Source organism: Anabrus simplex, chromosome 2 (genome assembly GCF_040414725.1).
Source record: "Anabrus simplex isolate iqAnaSimp1 chromosome 2, ASM4041472v1, whole genome shotgun sequence".
Classification (NCBI taxonomy): Eukaryota; Metazoa; Arthropoda; class Insecta; order Orthoptera; family Tettigoniidae; genus Anabrus; species Anabrus simplex.
In genome coordinates, this window is record NC_090266.1 from 534126075 (window position 1) to 534148904 (window position 22830).

The 22830-nt window shown below is 39.7% G+C and overlaps 1 protein-coding gene across 2 annotated transcripts in view; it reads right to left on the reverse strand.

Moving 5' to 3' along the window:
* Cals (calsyntenin-1) overlaps positions 1-22280 on the reverse strand; it is a 466513-nt gene extending 444233 nt beyond the window's left edge. For both annotated transcript variants that reach the window (XM_067140904.2, XM_067140903.2), the window contains exon 1: positions 22049-22280. In XM_067140904.2, coding sequence (XP_066997005.1) covers positions 22049-22136 — 88 coding nt within the window. In that variant the 5' untranslated portion in view covers positions 22137-22280. The remainder of the gene's footprint in view (positions 1-22048) is intronic.
* Between the last annotated feature and the right edge of the window lie 550 nt (positions 22281-22830).

Sequence of the window (22830 nt, forward strand, 5' to 3'; positions counted from 1 at the left end):
AGTCGTCACAGGCGGGGGAGAACTATTGTAATTGAATGTCGAGAACGATGACGAACTATTATGCTGCAAACTATCTGAAATTTGAGGTTCCTGGAGTACATTGATTTTAACAGAGTCACAATGAAGAGTCATCAAACTTGCCTCAAAAAGGATGTCACTTATTGTCTTCTCTACGAAAACTATTGTCTTGATTCTAAGGTCAGCAATTTTTCTCCCCAAGCTTTAGCAATTGTCTGAATGTTGCTGTCAGCGTTCGACGAGGTTTCCAAAAGTGTCCATGCTTTTTGTACAAGCCTGTTTTGCTGCTTTTACATCCTCCCTCTTGTTGGCCCCCGGCTTTAAGTTCACTAGAAAGGGTATATGGCGGTCAAAGGGCTGAATTTTTTGCTGTCTTCTTCAAATACAATGGGTTGGACAGATTCCTCTGGGGATAGTTCGTATGGCTCGATTAAGTGGCGAAGGGCTTCTTGTTCCTCTTCACGATAACCGGACACTTCTCACATTCACCGGAGCGCTACGTGAACTGAACTGAGGATAGATGGAATTACTGACGCTCACCCGTACGCGGTCAATTATATTGATAATATCACCTCCACTTTCCAGTATGGGTATTGATGCCCGAAGAACAGAAAATCCGGATTTCCTTCAATACTTCGTGAATGAAATGAAAATCCACAGCATGTTTCCAGTCATTCGACCGGGTCAGGAACGGAATGAATGAAGCCCCATCTAGCGGCGAGGTAGGAATTTTGCCGGCTGCCGAAACCTGTCGCACTCGTCTGGGGCAATGATTAATGAATGACAGATGAAATGAAATGATACTGGAGAGTGTTGCTGGAATGAAATATGATAGAGAAAACCGGAGCACCCGGAGAAAACCTGATCTGCCTCCGCTTTGTCCAGCACAAATCTCACATGGAGTGACCGGGATTTGAACCACGGAACCTAGCGATGAGAGGCCGGCGCGCTCAATACTCCGTCAATATTGTTCAATTCATACGGCCAATATTATTGTCATCTGAATGAGGTATTGTCAGTCTTATTGATCGCGTAAAGCCCGCTTAAAGCCGGGTTGGAAAGAGTCGAGGGAATTCTGGGTCAGGTATTCAGTGATTTGTCCATGAATCAGACGGTCGAGTGCTTTTTGAGAGGGGTGCGAGAATGGACACTGGATGGAATCTGATGGAGAAACGAAAGTAGTATTTTTCGGGATAGGCCTTATTAGTTCGTTTTTTTCAAATGTCAGAATACTCCACTGGTCAGGCAGAAGTTGAATATGTGATAAGGTAAGTATTGAGAGTACAGCCCCAATGATGCTAGCCATTGTATAAAGATACCATCATTACCTATCACATCGGAAGTGGCTGAATACGCCGGACTGAGTGGCTCAGACGGTTGAAGCGCTGGCCTTCTGGCCCCAACTTGGCAGGTTCGATCCTGGCTCAATCCGGCAGAACTTGGTGCTCAAATATGTCAGCCTCGTGTCGGTACATTTACAGACTCGTAAAAGAACTCCTGCGGGACAAAATTCCGGCACCTCTGCGTCTCCGAAAACCGAAAAGTAGTTAGTGGGACGTAAAACCAATAACATTATTATTAGTGGTTGAGTACAGCACGCTTAATATAATTTACGCTGACGGTGCGGAAAGAGAACAGGTCGCACACGGGACGGCATGCGGAGTTTATGGGGAACGTAGATAATGGAACAGATCCTATTTCGGGCTGAGAAAAGTAATTATTTAACGTATCCAGATATCGTGCAGATGGGCCCCTCTACGGCTTTGCCTATGCCGAAAGTCGTAGCTTCTTCCAGGTTTGCGTTAAATTCTTATTTGCCGCTAACTGCTGAAACTAGTGGCATTAACTGCTTAATTTTGTTCCTAAGTTTCCTGTATTGCTCCAAGTCTCTTTGACACGTGTCCGTACTGTCTGTTCCAACTGTCACGGCTAGCCGTCAGCCACTGGGTAAATCTTACCTGCCTCTTCGGAGTACGTTTTATCATGCAAGTTCAGCACTAATGAGTCGAATCTGCCAACTTTAGAGTCAATGTCATGAAGAATACGTAGGCCTATGTCATCCCACGGTAAGTTGTGAGAGTCCCTGAGTAGATTATCTAAATCAGTGTTAAAGTATCGTGCTTTATACTTCGGTCCACGGATCGAGTAAAACATCCACAGTAAGTCGTGAGTAGAAATGCTAGGAAATGGGACGTGCCCATGCTTGATGACTTCCGGGGGTTAATTTACAATTATAAGGTCAATGTGTAAGTCGAGTGTTCTGGGTAGATGGCGTGATTCGTAGCGTTAAGCAATAGGATTTTTATGCCCTAAGAGTGGAATAAGCCGGCCCCTGTGGTGTAGGGGTAGCGTGCCTGCCTCTTACCCGGAGGCCCCGGGTTATATTCCCGGCCAGGTCAGGGATTTTTACCTGCACCTGAGGGCTGGTTCGAGGTCCACTCAGCCTACGTGATTAGAACTGAGGAGCTATCTGACGGTGAGATGGCGGCCCCGGTCTAGAAAGCCAAGAATAACGGCCGAGAGGTTCGTCATGTTGACCACACGACGCCTCGTAATCTGCAGGCCTTCGGACTGAGCAGCGGTCGCTTGGTAGGCCAAGGCCCTTCAAGGGCTGTAGTGCCATGGGGTTTGGTTTTAAGCGTGGAATAAATTAAACAATTTGTCCAATTCTCTGGTCTGCTTTAACAAGTCCGTATTGAAGTCACCCATGACTGACATTTGTGTAGACCGACAGGAGATCTGTTAAAGCAGCTTCGAAATCATCGGTTTATATAATATTAGGTGACATATACAATTCCAGTTAATATTTTCTTACTGAATATGTGTCGAATCATTCGCGGTGTGGGTTACTGGAGTCACATCCTAGATCGCGCACCATGGTCAACGGATGGGTGGCCTAGGAAGTGGTCCTGAAATTCGGGACATCAGTTATTGTGGAATGGGAGTGGGTATCTCGGACATACTCTAAGTTATGGCCCTCCTTGTGCCCAGGCGGCCAGGACTATACAATCCACCGCTGGTCACAAACCCATTAGAGGAGAGATACTCACTGGAACTGTGTGTAAGTAGGGTAGCATCTAGCTTCACCTTGGAAACAACTTGGCGAACGAAATGGAATTCGATGGGAAACTATTAATATCAATGGGGCGAAAGAAAAGGGGCTCGGTTCGCCCGGAAGGACGTGGGTTCGAATCCCCGTCAGGAAGTCGTAAAATTTAAGAAATGAGATTTCCACTTCCAGAGGTGCATATGGCCCTGAGGTTCACTCAGCCTACACCAAAAATGAGTACCAGGTTAATTCCTGGGGGCAAAGGCGGCCGGGCGTAGAGCTAACCACTCTACCCCATCACGTGCCGAGGTTAACAATGGTGGAAGCCTTTACCTTCCACTCCTCCAAGGGCCTTCATGGCCTGCCTGTACGGAGGTGAATTTGCTTTACTTTTTGGGGCGAAAGAAAGGAAGAAGTACTGGCTGAGTCAGCAAAGAGGACGAGTCTGTATGTATTAGGAATTAATGATATTCGAGTAACAGGAGATAACGAGGATAAGGTAGACTAGCGAATGTACCCGTGCTTCGCTACGGTATTCTACATTGTATTCGAATATCGAAGTAAATAGTGTGCATGCAGTAAATTAGATTGTTTTAAAATTGCATGTCATTTAGCGTTATCCGAGAAAGAGCATGGGGAGGTCCCCGTACGTTGTTTCCAATGTAAAGTGTTTGTTACGGATTTGTGATATAACGGCAGGCTCACTTGCCTACTGGCATTCACAATCGAGTTGGGAAGTTTACATTATAATTGCAGCCCCATTGCCTACTACGCGGACAGAATCGATTTGAGGAGTTTTCGTTAAAATGGCAGCCCCCTTTTCCTACTTCCAGACAGATTACAGTTGAGGAGTGTCTATTATAATGGCAGGCAATTACCTTACTATCACTCGAAATTGAGTTGTGGAGTTATCATTATAATGCCAGGCCCATTTTCCTACTGCCAGCCAGCTTACTGCCAGTCACACCAAGTTGGTGAGTTTCCATCAAAATAGCAGGCCACTATGCCTAATGCCAGTCACATTTTAGATGAGGACATTTCTTTATAATGGCGGGCACCCTTGCCTACTGCCAAACACAATCGGGTAGGGGAGTTTTAAACAAAACTGCATGCTCACTTGCCTTCTGCAAGTCAAATCGAGAAGGGAACTATTCATTACAATTGTAGGCCTTCCTTACTAATGACAGTTACACAGGAGTTGGAGAAGGAACCCTTTCCTACTGCCAGTCAAAGTCGGTGTGGGGAGTACTGATTACAATAGCAGACCCACACTTTCTCGATCGCTACAAATCGACATCAGTGAATATATATAGATCGACATACGAAAGTATAAGCGTGTTTACAATATTGAAGACCTTCATTTACAGATTAACTGCTACTAAACGTACGTCATACCGACAAAGGATTATACCATAAGACACGCCAGATTTAGTGGCCTAAATGGCTGGTCCTTTGATATGTCATCTATTCTTGGGTCAGATTGAGTTAGAAACGTGGAACAGGGTAAAGGTTTTGTAAGATTATCTCACATTACATTACTTTTCGCATAATTATGTGACAGCTACATACATAGCATTTGGCTCACATATGGCTACTGGGTGGGCCAATTTTCGTGAAGAGTTTGATGATTCTGTATTTCATATAATTGAAAGTATGAATTATGCATGTGAAAATTCCAAATTGACTTAACATAGATTAATAGAGAAAAATCAAACGTAAAAGGGATACAGATACGGCAAAAAGTCATAAGACCAAGGTTGTAGATCATTCCAAATTGAACAGAGATTGTGCAATCCGTTATGTGATAGGAATTTCCGAATGTCTGCACCGATATTCTTCGGGGATAAAAAGTGAAAAATTTAATGATCTAGGATGTTTTCCGTTCGTTACAGGCTAAAACGTATAATTTTGTCAAATTGCAATTATCTCCTTTTTCTTCTGGCAGATTATGCCGCAATCTGGATTTTGGGCGGGGCGGGTAAAAATTAGGACTTTCAGGAAACTAAACCAAAAATTATGGAGATGGTCATTATTACCCCTTAAACGGAAAGCTGTACGAAAATTTCGCCAAAATAGTCAGTGTAGAGGCACATAGTCGTTACGATTTGATTTATATAGATAAGGAATCTGCTCCATGTAAAACACATTTTGGGCTATGTCCGCTGGACTTAACCTGCAAAAGTGACCATTCATGATATCTCCCTTATTAATCCTCCTGACGAAAAAATGCACATGAAAAAAAAAGTTTAGAGGTGGAATTCCATCACGTTTGGTCGATTTCCAGTCAGGTTGGTCGTGTTCTGTATATATTGTGGAAGAGTAAAATCACCATTTCGGTTCCCTATATACTGCCAGTCCATTCCGGAACATGAAATGTTATTTACATTTAAAACCTACCTTTGGACAGGTGGGTGCTAAATATAAATTTTGGTTCGAATGTCTTCAGTAGTTTTCAAGTTGTAAGGAATACGCTTTGCACGCACCCGGTCGTGAGTTAAGTCCGATGGGACTTGTACAGAAAAACGGTCCGTTAATGATATCTCCCTTATTAATCCTCGTATCGAAATGATGCACATGAGAAAAAAGGTTTAGAAATTAATTTCTACCAAGATAGGTAGATTTCCATTAAGTTTGGTTGTGTATATTTTGTGGAAGTGCAAAATCACTGTTTCGGTTTCGTATAAACCCCCAGTCAGTTCAGGGATTTAGAAACAATATTTGCCCTAAAACCTATCAAGGACAGGTGTATTCTAAATATGAAGTTTGGTGGACATATCTGCAGTAGATTCTAGCACTCGCGTACATACGAAGTGATTAAGGAAGGAAATAATACAGTCAAGACAGCTGAAATTAAGAGAAAATGGATTATAAGCTGAAAACAGCCGCATAACGACAAATATGTAAATGCCAAGTGAATGTATTGGAAAATCAAATGCCCCTCAATAAATTATGCTAGTGTGAGTTATGGATATAATAAAGCGGTAACAGATGATAAATTGGGGTCCAGTGATTCTTAGGTAAACAAATAATAAGAAGATGACCAATGGTGTTATTACTTAATCTATTCGAGGGCGGTTATAACATCCAACGATATTCCGCCAATATCCCGCAGATAGGCCGATTGACGCCTCTCTTGCCTTCTACCCAAGGAACAACCACGAATTTAAAAGCATGATGAGGAAAATGGCAATACGTTACTTCCCTGCTGGCATGCAGTCAGAGACGTTGCCATGGTAACCTGTAGGTTCGTTGTCGGTCTGTCGGTCACTCAATGCAGAGCATGATACCAGCGGAAAATAGTAAATTTCTCCGTCATGTGAAGAGTAAGGTAAATTATGAACATAACGAAAGTTGTTTATAATGAAGAGACGTTTCACGTACGGTAAACGAAGTTTACAGAAAATCAATAGTATAAGAGAAAATGGAGACCCCCCGTATATTCAAAGATTTTAAAATAATATGCATATCGAAACCTTCCCCGTTATGAGTATGATCCGAATATTAAGTTTGGTTGAGATCTATGCAATCGTTTCGAAGTGATGGTGGAAAAACCATTCAGGTTTTCCTATAAACCCCCCGTCTATTCAAAGATTTTAAAATGATATGCATATCGAAACCTTCCCCGGGATGAGTGCACTCTAAATATGAAGTTTGGTTGTGATCTATTCAGCCGTTTCGACGTGATGGTGGAAAAACCATTCTGGTTTTCCTATAAACCCCCCGTGTATTCAAAGATTTTAAAACGATATGCATATCGAAACCTTCTCCGGGATGAGTATACTCTAAATATGAAGTTTGGTTGAGATCGACCTAGCTGTTTCGACGTGATGGTGGAACAAACAAACAGACACGAAACGTAAAAACCACCGATTCGGTCTTGAGTTGACCTAAAACGGATAAATATCTGAAAAATTGGCAAAACAAAAGAAATTACAGACAGCGGACCCCCTACAATTTTATTTATATAGATTAAGAAGTATTCTTAACATGTGTTAAAAAAGAGAAGGGCAGTGTGTAGGGTAGGGCTGTTCATCAGGAATACTACTGCACGCAAGATAGTTTCTGTTAAGCACGTAAATAGACGAATGATTTGGGTATATTTAGCAGTTGGAAGAATAAGGACGAGAATTTTCTCAGTACCGGTACTCTCAGTCTGCCAATCATGTTAGGGTGCAGATGAGGATGAAGTTGACAAGTTTTATGAAGCACATGTACTACATCTTTATACAGTATATACAGGACTTGCAGTTCATTATTTCAGCACATATCCTCCACCACAAGCCCATAAATAGTTCAAGATCTTTATTTCCCCTTCGTCCCTGTTTTCAATCTTATACCACTTTCGGTCAAAGCTATTCTTCATTACTATACATCATCACTATTGGTCTCCAACTCCTCGGCTGAATGGTCAGCACAGTCGCCTTCATTTCAGACGGCCCCAGATTTGATTCTTGAGAAGGTCGGAGATTTTAACCTTAAATGGTTAATCAGGGGCTGAGTGTACATACTATCCATAACATCCCTACAATTCGCTACACTACCCTCTATCCTCCACTACAATAGAATATAGTTTCCCCATACACAGCAGAAGCCACCCACCCTTGTCAAAGGGTCTGCCTTATAAGGCCATATCAGGCTAGCCAATAGTCAAACAAAATGATCATCAAAACTGGGTTCACCATTGTCTTATATATTCTTATTTTGACTGCTTTATTAACTGATCGAGATTATATTACAAGCAGCTATCTAGAGATGAAAAACAGCTCAAAGATCATACCCAATATATTTGTCCGGCAGTGAAACTCCTAACAAGCAGGCAGAACTGCACAATAATTTTGGATCTCTGAAGCATAAACCAGTTGCAACATCATGCACGTAAGTCCTGTAAATGAACAGACTCCTATATATATATATTGCTATTTGCTTTACGTCGCACCGACACAGATATGTCTTCTGGCGACGATGGGAGAGGAAAGGCCTAGGAAGTGGAAGGAAGCGTCCGTGGCCTTAAGGTACAGCCCCGGCATTTGCTTGGTGTGAAAATGGGAAAACACGGAAAACCATCTTCAGGGCTGCCGACAGTGGGGCTCGAACCCACTATCTCCCGATTACTGGATACTGGCCGCACTTAAGCGACTGCAGCTATCGAGCTCGTTCAGACTCCTATAGCTACATATTATATCAAGAGTAGAAATATCCATCATTTGGAACATTCTCTTCTCCAGGAACACTCAAATTTGAAGGTCAAAGAAAATCTGGAAGTGGTTGCACCAGTACTTTGTAAGGAAAATTAGGAAAACCTAAACAAGTCTCAATTGGAAATCGCACACGAAATTATCAAATTCTTAAGCCTGTGATACGAGGCGCATTCAATAATATCTCTAACAATAATCCCAGCTTTTCCTGTAGTGTCTGCCTTGCCTGTGAGCTTATTGCATTGTTATCTTGGATTATATTAAAGAGACAACTTCGGTATATTTGTTAACTTAGAAACTGTAGACACAGTCTCATAAGAAGAAATTGCTATAGCCCTTTTCAGGGAATACTAAAAATTATAAACAGGTTTATTTCTTTGTAAAAGAAACATTCATCACTTGTTTTAAACTGTATAAACTACACCATTAATACTTTAACATACATTCCTCGCAGACTATACACATGTTGATTTCTACTGTCCCCTCTCTAGTTATTGCTTAGTTGCATGCAATTCAATATGCGAGCAAGACAAAATCATACCATGTCCCCAGTTACAGTAAGTTCCGTGGGGGTCAACTCTGAGAGCTGGACTCGCCTGCATCTAGAGTGGCAGATACAAGCTTGCTGTACCCACGTGCAGAGTGGATATGGAACAGCGTTCTGTTCAACTTTACAGCAATCGTCCATTTCATCTTTTCCTTCACAATATTTCTTGAAGTGATCAGCAACCTCACACATTTCAATAAGGCTTAACTTCCAGAATATCTCTCCTGTACCCATACTTTTTATGAGCATTATATACAAAGCCCTCTCTTGATTAACAGTCAACCTAGCTGTCTGTGCTTCTACTTGTATTTGTGTAACAAGTTCAATCACTTTCACCAACTGTCCAAGTATTATATCACATCGGTACAAGCGACACACTGGCTGGTTCTGTTAAAACTGGTTCCAACTCCTCCTGGAGTGACAACTTCCATTGTAATAACAGCCTGTAATGAATATAGATTTAGAGTAGCACTGCTGGGTATTATACTGGATAATTTCAAATTCAGCTGAGTAGTTTTCATTGAAAATGTTAATTTATTTTACCAATAAATATTTGGTTCCCTTGCTTTTCTCCCACAAGTTAGAATTGCACAGAGGAAACTCTGACACATACAATGAAGAAATGACACCCTCCACAAGAAATCGTGTTGTCCCTACATTATGAAACTAATTGTATAGACATACTTTTTTGGGTTTTCAGCATACCTAAGAAGTAAAATGTGCGAGAACTGGAATGTTTTTCAATAAAATGTCTCAATACTTGCTCAGGATTCATGCAGTGTAGTTCAAACATACAAATTTCTGGACACAGCGTATTTATGAAGGGTGTTGTATGTCCGGCGCTCCCGTCTCGCTCCGCCAGCCAGCTGCACGCGCGCCTGTGTATCATTCTGCTAGCTTCGACGCGCAGCCCTCAGTGCGCGTGCCTGACCATCGAGTGTACTATAAATAGGAGCTCCCTGCCTGCTCAATTGCCCACTTGCCCCGGTGTCCAGCTCCAGAATACACCCTACGTCGAGCACGGAGGCTACTCCTCTTGAAAATGTGCTTCGACCAGGTGGACTGAATTTCTGGCAGTACGAGGTTTCACCTCTGGTCACCGCTCCCTTACCTGTTTCCGCTGTCTATGTTCCGTAATTCTTTTACAAGCCATTTTCATTCCCTAATGTATGCAAGCTCCCTTAGTTTCGCTAGGTGGAATTTCTTCAATCAATTGAACTTGCTTTTTAGGAATTCAGGCACTTCAACAAACAAGGACTCTCAAAGACATTCATGTTAGTGTGCCAGATAGTTTTCGACTATCAACGTGTCAATTCACAAAGACTATCTTTTCAAGATAGAAGTGTATATAAAGACTGTAAACCTGTACATATTGTATAAAGACAGACTTTTCTCAAGATTCAATATTCCTTTTTGCTTCAAAATAAATTTCAGTTATTTGTGTAAATATCATAAAGTGAAGCAATAAAAGTTGTGATTTGTAAATTTCAATCTTGGTTACAACAAAGGGTCTCACACAGACTATACAAAACAAACCAATACTATGTGCAAATAATACCAGCACAATAATATGAAAAATAACAGAGCAAAACAATTAAGATACATTTAATAATAATAATAATAATAATAATAATAATGTGTAATATCCCTTCAACTAGCATCTGATTTAAGATTTGCCAGTTTTGGAATAGATGGATGACTACCAACTTAGTGTAATATAGAATACATGCTGTTAGTTCTTTTTGTTAACATACAATATTTAAAAAAATATTACAACCTTGTTACAACCTTAGTCTTCTGAGACATTTCCTAGACGTTAACCATGTTAAGGATACCTCATCATCTATATTCCTACAACATATGAATAGACAAAACCAATGAACAGAATCCCCCCTTCCCCTCAGTCACAGATGACAAACTGTGGGAGAGAGCACTCGCCCATCGCAGACACATGTAATTATTATAAAATACCATACATATTCCTACCAAATAGGAATGGACGAAGAAAACAGATTCCCTCCCCCAGTCACAGATGACCACCAACCGGGGGAGAAAACATCTGCCCACAGCAAACATATGCAACTAGTCTTGTGAGTTACTCACATTCCTCTTATAATATTACCTGGTGTTTTCTATTCTCTGTTTTATTAATAGCAATAGTGTAAAGTTCAAGTTCATTTTCTAATGTACTTATCTCCTTCGCATCTATATATTTCTCTCTGAGCGTTCTTATTTCCTTACAGTCTTTTAGTAGTTGAGCCACTTCCATATCTTTAGTGCATAAAATGCATCCATTTTCCTCATTTTTTTTGTCTTGTAGCTTAATTCTTATATACTCCCATTCAGCCACCAAATTATCCCTCTCATTTCCCTTTTTGTTAACGCTTCAGTCCTGTCATATTTTTGCTTATTTTACAGAATTCAAAACAGTACCCAGGAAACTGGAACTGTAAAATGATGATTTACAGAATTCAACCACTGATTGCTTTCTTGCTATTACATTCTGTCCTTAATGTTTGTCTTTCAATCTATTTCATTCTTTGGACCACCGTTTTACTCGCTTCAATATAATCCCTATATAAATTTATTTCCCAATACTACCCCATTCCTATGTCACCCAGTAGTTTCTTCATCCCATCCACCTAGCAACCATCATTTTGTGCTGGTATGCTATCCTTAGAATTTCACCCACTGCACTCATCTTTAGCTGCAACCAATATTTAATTATTCGTTTAACAATATCCACCCATATACTCAACCCTTCACACGTATCTTTCTCACTCCACTGTTTGCAGTACAGCTTGGCAGCCCTTCTTATTTTGGCAAATTTACTTACAACTATTTCTAATGTTACTATTCCATTATCTACTCCCCAAATTTCTGCATTGTAACTACTGAATTAAATACATTTTTCTGAACATCATGTTCAATGTTCGGCATTTTTCTGTCTACAATTTTTATACTAGCCAGAGCACTTACTCCATTTTGTTCTTTTTTATCTGTCCATCTGCCATTGCTGCTTATGATCGTCCATAGGTAGGTATTCAATTTTTTTAACAACTAATTTTTCCTTACCCATCCACCACTGTTAACTTTTTGAGAGTTTATCACCCCTTTTACATACCATAACTCTAGGTTTCTGTGGATTGATTTTTAGATTCCACTCTCCACAGTAATTTACTATCCCATTAATACTATCTTGTATTTTGACTGGTGTTAATGTGAGCGGCACGATATCGTCTGCAAAGGTCAGACCCAGTATATTTTGGTTCTCGAGACAGGGAGAAGCTCCCTTCTCAAAGCCTTCTGATTGGAACATGTCATTAATAAATAATAACATTAATATTGGTGATAATTTGCAACCCTGTCTGAGACCCAGTTTTCAAAATATCTCTCCCACTACTACCCCTTTATTCATTTTGATAGAACGTTTACATTCCTCACATGTTTATTCAATTGCTCTTATCATCTTATTTGATATTCCGGTCTGACTCAACTTATATGCGACAGCCGGTCTATTCACCAAATCGAAAGATTTCTCAAAATTAATTGCTGCGATGTACAGTTTGCCTCTTTTCTTCATGAATTTATCCATTATTGTTTTAAAAACCATTATGTTACACTTGCCTTCATTCCCTTTCTAAATCCTGATTGGAGTCTCGACAGGATTGACCACCCCTCGACCCAATTCATTAGTATTTTTGCCAATATCCCTGTATATATATTACTTGGTGAATCTAGTAACGTTATCCCTCTATAGTTAGTTGGATTTGATCTCATCCCGTTTCTTATATATAGGGCAAATGACTCCCTCCTGCCATGATTTTGGTACCAGATACTCTCACACCTTCAAATATTTTCACTATGCTTTCGAGGACACAATTGTTTTTACTTCTTTCCAGAATTCATTATTGACACCTGAAATTGCTCCTGTTTTTCCCTTTCTCTATTAAATCTTTTACTGCACTAACTGAAATTTCCTGGTCTACAGCAGGCAGGGTGCACTTCAATCTTCTCGAAATCCCAATCTTTTCTAAGTTGGGTTTGCAACTATCCTCCCCATCTAACAGTTGTCTGAAATGTGTAATCCATTCCTCATTAGTTATATTCGCTTGTGTTGGGCTTTCTTTACAGATCTGGTTTCTTCTACCCCACACTTTCTTACTGTCCTTTCTTTTAGAACCTCTGTTTAGATTTGCTTTAGCTTGCCTCTTCTGCCATGAGTACTTTGTGTTTACCAATAGTTCTCTATACTCATCTCATAGGCTACAGAATGTAATTCTTGTTTCAAGACCCCCTACTTTCCTGTGTGATTTTAATGCATTAGTTACTTCTGCCCTTTTCTTTCTGCATTCTTCACTGTACCACCCAACATTTCTTGGCAGCCCTGTTCCCTGCACTCGCATCTTCTGTCCTGCTATCAATATAATATTTTCTACAAGCTGTATTGTAGCATCTATTTGGTTATTTTCAATCATAAGTCCTATCCCTACCTTCATAATTTCAAAACTTCTCCCTTTAAAATAATCCTTAAAATCTTATGGAGTTCTTCCCTCCATCTTTTTCCTCTTTTTTTTGCTATTAGCTTTACGTCACACTGACACAGATAGGTCTTATGGCGACGATGGGGAAAAAGCCTAGGAATGGGAAGGAAGCGGCCGTGGCCTTAAGGTGAAAATGGGAAACCATAGAAAACCATCTTCAGGGCTGCCGACAGTGGGGTTCGAACCCAGTATCTCCCGGATGCAAGCTCAGAGCTGCGTGCTCCTATCGACGAGTGGTAATGCTTCCCTTGAACATATTGCTAGGTCTATAACACTTCCATTTCTGTTACAAGCCTTTGTGTCAAGTTACCCACTTCATCTCCTGACCACTACCCATTCAGAATATACAATTTTTTCCGTACCACAGAGTTCTAGTAATTTTTCACTGTACCTATTATACCCTTCATCTTGACATGTTCTCTTCTTAACTAATCTTTCCTCTACCTCTTTACAATACCCTGGTTTTCATTCTGCAAACCTCGCATTGAAGACCTCCATCAGCATAATACCTAAATCTTCATACATAAGTTACTCTTTACTCTGTTTCTTTCCATTCACAACTCAAGCAAGAAATCTTTGCAAATAGGGAACCTGTGTATGAGCAAGTACAATTTGAGGGTGGTCCTGTTCAATACACAAAATAATCCATTGATTATTGTCTCATTCTTTTATTCATGGAACATGTTCCATCCGATATTTGGACTAATCAGCCGCTGCCTAATGACTAAGATTAAAATAGAAAATAAATTAAAACAAAGGTTTTTAAGGAGTAAGTGCAATTAATAAGTATTGATAATGTGGAAGTCCTTTCCTATTTCTAATTGTGTACTCCTGATGCTTCAGCTATCCTGTGAAGTATACAATGATTAAAACATTAAGTCAATAAAACCTAAACCTATGACTTCTTGCTTATAACAGTCCTTATAAAAGTACACTTATTTAAAAGAAACATTTGTAAGAAGAATCTTGACTTGATCTTGATTTGGAGAGATTATATATCTGGTAGAATTCTATAGATTGTTGAGTGTCAAGTGTTATTAACATGGGTTAAGTATACTTTGTAGAAAAGGTGACTTCTCAATCTGCTGATCATCTAGGCCTATATCTGTGGATATAGGGTACATTCAGTTTCAATTTTAATCATTACGTAGCGGCTGATGATGTCCAAATATCGGATGAAACATGTACCGCGAATAAAAGGATAATGAGACAATACTCAATGGATTATTTTGTGTATTGAACAGGTGGACCCTCAAATTGTACTTGTGCTCATATATAGCAATTACCAATATGGATCATAACAATGGGATTTATAACTTGTAATAATGGGGAACCTTCCTGAGGGTTGTAGACAAAACCGAGACATAAGCTTATTTCACCCTTCCCATTCGTCTTTACTTTTATCCAAAGAACTTCTTCCATTTCTGTTTCCATAAGTTCAATTTTCTTCTGTATATCGCTGCTTAGTAAGGTTAGTATTCCACCAGGATACCTGCACATTCGAGCTCTCCTATCTCTTGTCTTTCTACATATTTTAAAACCGTCCACATGAACTTTGTATCCCAGTACAACCCAACTAATGCCCAATTATTTCAACTCTTCCTTTTCTATCTTGTTCAAAAATGCCCATATATTCACACATCCTTTCCTCCATTCTAGTTATTTTTTTTTATTTTTTACCTTCTGTCTGGTTGGTAGCCTTACTTATTTTTACCCTCGATTTCTCTACTTCTAATATTCTTCCAGTGAACTAAGAATTTCCTTGTCCATAGTGTCCTCGTGCGACCTGCCCTTTTTGGACCGCAAGACCTTTAAAGTTTAACGTTCACCTCTGGCCATTGTTTCTTTCCTCCTGTCTTCTATTCGCCCACGTACGCGACTTGAACCAGCAGTAAGCTAGTCCGACGTCCATGACCTCTGCAGGTACAGCTGTCTGTTCATTTCCTTTCGCCGACCTTGCAGTGCACTGAACCTCTCTACTGTCTGCAGTTTCACATGTTGCTGCACAAGCGCTATCATATTTGTAGCAATCTTGTACATTCCTCCATCTGCCGTAAGCGCCGCACTGACACCATAAATAAATATTTTTCCTACTGTTATCCTGGTAGGCCATATTTTTTTGCCAATTTACATGTCACAACTCTTCCTCTTAAACTCTTTACTTTGACTTTCAGTATTTCTGACTCGTCAGTATTCTGCACAACCTCCTCTGTTATTCTCAGTTCCTCTTTGATGCACTGTTTTATCTCCATTTTGTTGTACTGTTCCTGAATAAGGTCCCTAGTTTGTTCTGCCTAACATGCCTCTCTGAATATTTCTTTGATCTTCTCCATCTCTTCCCAGCCAAATGACCCCAATGGTCTGGGATCGGGATTCATCTCGACACCCCTATTGCAAGTATTATTGCTACCGCTGCTGCTGCCATCAGCGATACCTACAATCAGTGTTGTTGCCACCAGTTAGTCGTCGCATATGCCGCAAGCTCACACTTCACATTCTCATGCCATCGACCTATAGTCGCCCTATACTGTTGAGTAGTAGCCTAATATCCATATTCATCACTCAGCACTTACACACAACAGTCCTCTTGTTTCGCTTGCTTAATTACAACTGTTTCTTTAACATACTAGTAAATCTACTGACAGTATTCTCATATCTATAAGCACAGCCATAGCCTATCCCAATTTAATGTTACCATAAACTGATCATAAGAAAAGTATTTAAGCTACGCGGCTAGCCTAATATGGATTAGTTCAAAACTAAATGTATACAATATTATAAACACAAACAAATCATCTATGGTACATACAAAGTCTTCAGAGAAAATCTAACAGAACAATTGTATGAGACAGGCAAATGACAAGAATTTTAAAAAAACATGTTAGCAAAGCTCTGTGTTTCAAAGAGAAGACCAAGTGATGTGCAACGTAAGTCCTTGTAAAATCTGTATGTTGCCAGGACTTGATGAAAGCATTTATGTACCTAGCCTCCAGATTGATGAGTTGGCATAGTTTGGAGAGTTAAAGTGGATGATCACATTTCTCAGGATTTCACTCCATGCTTAAATTGCTCATGTGTTAAGACACATGAATAGTTAAACTTGTGGCCTAAAGCAGCAATAGCCGCTTGGCTATAGGATGACTGGTTAAAAATTGTAATAAATTATACAAACAAAAAAGGCTAAGAAATAGTAGTACATCACTGAAAGCAGAAATGAATTCAACCACAAAACTGCTTGAAAGACAAAACACAATTAGAATCAGACCCCACAGAACACCGTTCTCCTTATAGTGAATCAAGTCGGTCAATATCATACATAACATGCACAACCGCTGGAGTGAAATAATGTTACAATAATATTTCCCAATAGTCTTAAAAGTAAAAAGGAAACAATTAGAGAATCAAGGTGTCAATAATATTTCTCTAGCTTAACCTGCACAACCACCAGAGTTAATCCACTTTACAACAACATTTATCTTTAAACAATGCTATTTTTTCGTATTTGCTTGGATAGCCTTCACTTGTATTTTGAATGATGACTTACAAATCTTCTGGATTCTTGATATGACTGAATGCAATATACAAACCTACCACAACAATTCAAACTGTCATCATTCCACACTCCGACTCACAGAAAGTCAGTATTCATTTTCCTGATGATTGCCCCCCTCTCATGCAGTCCCCACCCATAGATCCGAATGGAGGCTATTTTACCAGAATACTTTACCTGGGAGTAAGCCATCATCAGTACAGCATTCATTCAAAGAGAGAAAGCTGCATGTCTACGGGAGTTAGATACAGCGGCAGTTTCCCGTTGTTATCAGCCATGTAGCCGTGAACACAGCTAAGACATGTTAAATACTATTAGAAGGCCATATCTGTCAATCATCCAGGCAGCCGGCCTCGCAACTTCCGAAAGGCTGCTATCCCTTCTGTTGATGAACGGTTCATTGGACTGATCTCTCGACAAATACCCACCCGATATGGTTGCCCCAACGGTTCAGCTATATGCCTCACTGGGAGGCGCAAGCTTTCCCACCGCAACAAGGTCACATGGTTCACATTAACATCAATAAAATGAAAGGGATAATGCCTAACTGCAGGGCATCGGCTCACTTGGTGCAGTTCTTTCTATATGACTCCCATGGGCGACCTACATGTCTGGGTGAGAGAGTGGTGGTGGTGGTGGTGATGATTATTGTTACTAGGTAGGAAGAGGGTGAAACTCCATGTCAACACATCACCTACTCCTGTCGAATAACACCAAGGGGTCTACTCAAGGCTACACATCTCCATCCGACAGATGAATCACCATCAACATCATCATTTGCCCTCGCTCCATATGTACACTGCGAATAGATTTGGAATTGAATCAAACTTTTGGCATATAATCTAGTGATTACAAATTGTTTATCGCCACCAGCACCTCTCCTACCCTGCCAGCCAACATCCTGATAGTGAATTTTTTTCCAACAAAGAGACTCAAGACAAGCGGCTGGCTAAATACAGTGTCAGAACAAGACTTGACGTCTTCACAATTATGGCTACCAGGCAGACGACATTGACTGACATTAACACAGGTCATTGCAGAATTGTACATAAGTACATAGGCTGCAAGTTGCCACCACAACAAACATTTGGTTCAGGTAAATGGCAGCAAACAATTTACAGGTTTTTGACAACTGTTCTTTAATGGTCTTCAGTTCTCTGGCAAGGTAAATTTTTGTCGATAATAATTAAGACCAATTCAGTGGACCCTACGCTACAGAAACCCATACAAAATTAAACTGATGAGCTAAGAAGTTCCACAGATACAGGCTGTGAAAGGAAGATAATGGAATGGTATTATAGAGTTATTTGAGATTAAGTTATTAAGCCTAAAATATACACAAATGTTTATAGCTTATAGCCAATGTTTAGATTTTTCAATTAAAAATTCATGACATTTCCAGCCTTGGCTGACCATATAAATAATGCACAGGAGAGTTTTCCACCTATTCAATACTAAGTTGTATTTACAATGTTATTTACATTACATGGGACTAGTTTCAACCCTACTCGGGGTGCACACTATCAGCTAAGCTACACACACCGCAGCGAGAGGCGAGTGTCCATTCGCTTTGTGGTAATCTTTTCCTCTTCCGCATTTTACTGGCTTTTCTGAATTTTAATAGGCCCAATTTGTTTTCCGCTATGAACGGAGGATTCCACCAATTAATATCACAAAGCGCAGTGTCTACTTTCTTCTCAACAAGAATTCAAAAACTTCACAATCTGCACAACTCTAACAATCAACCATGCAGCCCAATCAACACGGCTTGGTTCCTTAATACACCAAATGCCAAATTCTCCGCTTAAGCTGATAGAGTGTATAGTTGACTCTTCTCCTAGAGAGTATCAACTACACATTTTGTTACTCAGACATTGTACACACTTGTATATTTTGATATATGTGTCATTTTACATTGTGTTCATTCTTAGTACCATAGCACTCGGTCCACAACCGTTATATATTACCAGGACCTACTGAATTCCAATGAGTCTATAATCATACAAAAAATTTTTAACCTACAACACAGAGCACCTCATTTGTACTTTTATTCCAGACTTTTTAGCATGTTTAGTGTACTTTTATTACTCACCTACATCACACGTCATATTTCATTTTCATTTGCAACATTTTGAGCGCCATAGCCCTTGCCTAATTCAACCCCACTTCATATTGTAAATTATATATTCATAAGATTCTTACTGCTTAGAAATATGTTTTAGGATTTCGCCAAATATTGTGTATGTTTAATATGGCTGAAGATGACCCCGAGTAGGGTTGAAACTAGTCCTATGTAAATAACATTGTAAATACAACTTAGTATTGAATAGGTGGAAAACTCTCCTGTGCATTATTTATATGTTATCTCAGTTCAATACGGACCAACAACATGAAATTCGTAACCATTGTTGGCTGACCATGTAAATGATTTGTGTAATATGAACAAAACGTTACAGATAGAGGCTACAATGAAACCTCAAACAAGTGGAAATCAGTTTTGGTGCTGAGTCACAAGAGAATAAATCCATCCAGGTTAAATTATGTCAAAACATTTAACATAAAGTAATACTAGTGGGATGTACTAGTTTCTCTCAGCAACAGGACGAAAAAGCAAAATATTTGTAAATACCAAAACTCAACACTGCTATACACCAAAACCACGTTGAGACTGTACTGAGTCTCGTCAGAAGACAGTAATGAACAGCGAACAACATGCGATTGTCCACACGTGTATTGACAAAAATGGAAGGCACATCAACACTTCAATTTCCAATGGTATTTGTGCCAGAAAAGTTCTGTCATGAAAACAATATTTAACATATTTCCCTAAACTTTAATACTGAAAATGAGCATCATGATCAACGACTGCTTTCAACGACCATTATCTCCAAGAGGAAATTAGTCTAGTCCATATTATTACCATATATCAGACTAAGACATGAAACCGGGATGATTGAGTAATGTAAAAATTTCCTGCTACCTGTACCACTGAATATAATCTGCCAGTCCTTCCAATCAGAAGGACGATACCTTAAGAGTCAAACTCCTTCAAAAATGAATAGCCTATAAGAGAGTATTCTTAGATATGAATACCTTTCTGTATTGTAACTAGCAATGAATATTAAAGATGACTGTATAATTTTACAGTGATGTATCTTAATTTGCTTTTTCAGGAGAAAATTCCAACTGAGGATCTATAGGATACAACCCTCAGCCAGGTGGACGGAGGACCAGCAGTTAAACCACTGCACTATTACAGCCTGTTGCGGCACTAAATTTACTTATGAACAGCTGCTTACCTTCTGTTGTTGTTGTTGAACACCTCTTAACATTAAAGTTATCCTACTGGATGTGTACAACAGGAAATGTTTAGTTATTTGTCCTTGCTTCATTTATGCAGACCTACACTTCTAGACACAAGAACTGAGCAAACTTGTGCAGAAGAATCCGTATCAAACTTTGTATGCCTCATCCAGTGCAATAGTCCTTCATAATAAAATATTTCTTGTCTTTCTCTCTAAAACGGTATACATATGTCAAATCTATACTTTGCCAATAAACTTGCACAGTTCTCAATTGCCTTTATTTTTCAGGCGGTTTAAAGTTGCACTGTTAACACATCAAGGTTTTCGGCGACACAAGGATGGGAAAGTGACGGGACTGGGATGGTAGCAGCTTTAATTAAGGTACAGACCCAGCATTTGCCTGGTGTGAATATGAGAAACTACAGAAAACCATCTTCATGGCTGCCGACAGTGGGTAATGAATCCAAAATCTCCTGAATGCAAGCTCACAGTTAAATTACCCAAACTCCATGGCCAACTCGCTCGATCACAGTCCTGTTATGATAGGAAACTGACAAGCAGCATCCAGGATAATTTGTAGGAAGTGTTACATTGAAATTCTGTCTACCTACCCTTAATAGCTTTAAAAGCTATTTAAGCTCTGTCTACGTGCCAATAACAGATTTTAAGAGTGTTTAGGTACACACATAAGCGTTCTGCTACAGCTCAAAGGCCTACGGCCATGGATCCCATGAACTCGCCAAGAAATCTCTTATGATAACGTACTCCTTCCTTTCCAATGTGCTAGTAGCCTACATGTGGACTTAGAAATTTTCAGCCAATTGCTTTATTCATCAGGAAGTGCATACATCATAATCACTAACTCCTCGCAATTACTGCATGGTCATCTAACCAGATTTTCCTCATGGGCACGATGAAAACCAGGTAAAATCATATTAAGGAGCAACACTATCAGCACTTGAATTTTAATCTCAAATTGTAGTAGGCTTAACCACTTGACTATGACAGTGTGTACAAATATGAAGAAAATGATTTCTGATGTGGATGTTAATTTCCTTTCGTATAATGGTACACTGCAAGCCCATTGCAACTGTATACAAAGATGATGACTCTCTCTGCACGAGTAAATGTTTATTAACAACAATTAATAGTGTACGTCTAGACCTCAATAACTCAACATTGGCCAGTAAGCAAAAACACTAAAACAAGTACTAAACAGAATTTCAGGCTATATTCAATATGATTGAGATTTGCTCCCTGCAGCTGAGAGAGAGAGAGAAAATACACAGCCTAGTACTCAATATGAGAGCTTGAACAGGTACTCCACTCCACAAAACTTAGTCTGATGAAGGAAAACATTGTTTGACAGGTGTTAAGGAGGTGGAGTTCTTCTGTTATCCAACGGTAAAGGGATAAAATTTGCCTCACCACAATGCAAGTAACCCATTTATTTGTTCATATTTCTTCTCAACAGCAAGAACTCTGCATTTATGCATAAACTTATCAAACCCAAGGACTATGAACCATTTTATCAATCAGCCCATAAATGTAATTATCTCAGTGGGGCTTCCAGCATTAATTTATTATATAATTTCTTGTAAAACACGAAGAAACTACATCTGCACCAACCTTAACAGCATGCTAACCTCATCGACCAAAACTGGCATGTGATCAATGCAAGGCATCACTTCAGCTATTCGAACATGTATAGTAAGTAAATTACACAACCCTCATATCACGTTTTCGTTATAGCATTCACTTGAACATATTTTCTAAATCACAGAATGTTTTGAAGTTGCATCATTTTCTCAAAAAATTAGAAAAGCAACATTCCACTCACCACCATCTGCCGATGATGATACCGATGTGACATTTGTAGAAGCAGCGTATCCTAGACAGGCTGCAAGTAAAAGGTATTTCCGCAACATTGGTTTCGCTTTTGAAATAGCAACAGTATCACAGTGAGATGGTAATACACTGTACGGTAACAAACTGCTGAAAAATACTCTCACACGACCATAATCAAACTCCAAAGGTTTGACGTCAAGGCCCCGGATACAAGAAAAACACTATTTCGATGTTGCATTGATTGTTTACGATTCTTCAGCGGCACGCTTGCGCTTGACAATATAGTATTGTATAATCATCGATAGATGGCAGACTCTCTGATATGTTCAAACTATCGTCAGCCTACATTCAACTGTGTGCGCATGACGACCATTCTGTGATGTAGAGCCATCTAGTGTGAATTTGCTGGTAATACATTGCCACAGCTGCAATAGCTAGTCAATTGACGTTAAAGATTAAAAATAACAATCAAGAAGAAAATCTATGGCAACCCAGCGCACCTGCGCACCTACTCTGACCCATGACGTCACTCTATTGACCGACAATGATCGAAAATAATCAAAAGAATACTAATATGAGGCAGCATGGTGGGACTTTCTTATATTAAGTTTGTTCATAGTCCGGGATTATTAAATAAACGGAAGGTAAGGGGTAATTTTGCGATGTTACCCAACCTCAATCTATAAGGTACCTTACTACTCCTTGCAGGATTGCTTGGTGTACATCCCGAGGTCCATTTGAGGCCACTCCTTTATTCCCCACAAAGCTAAAGCG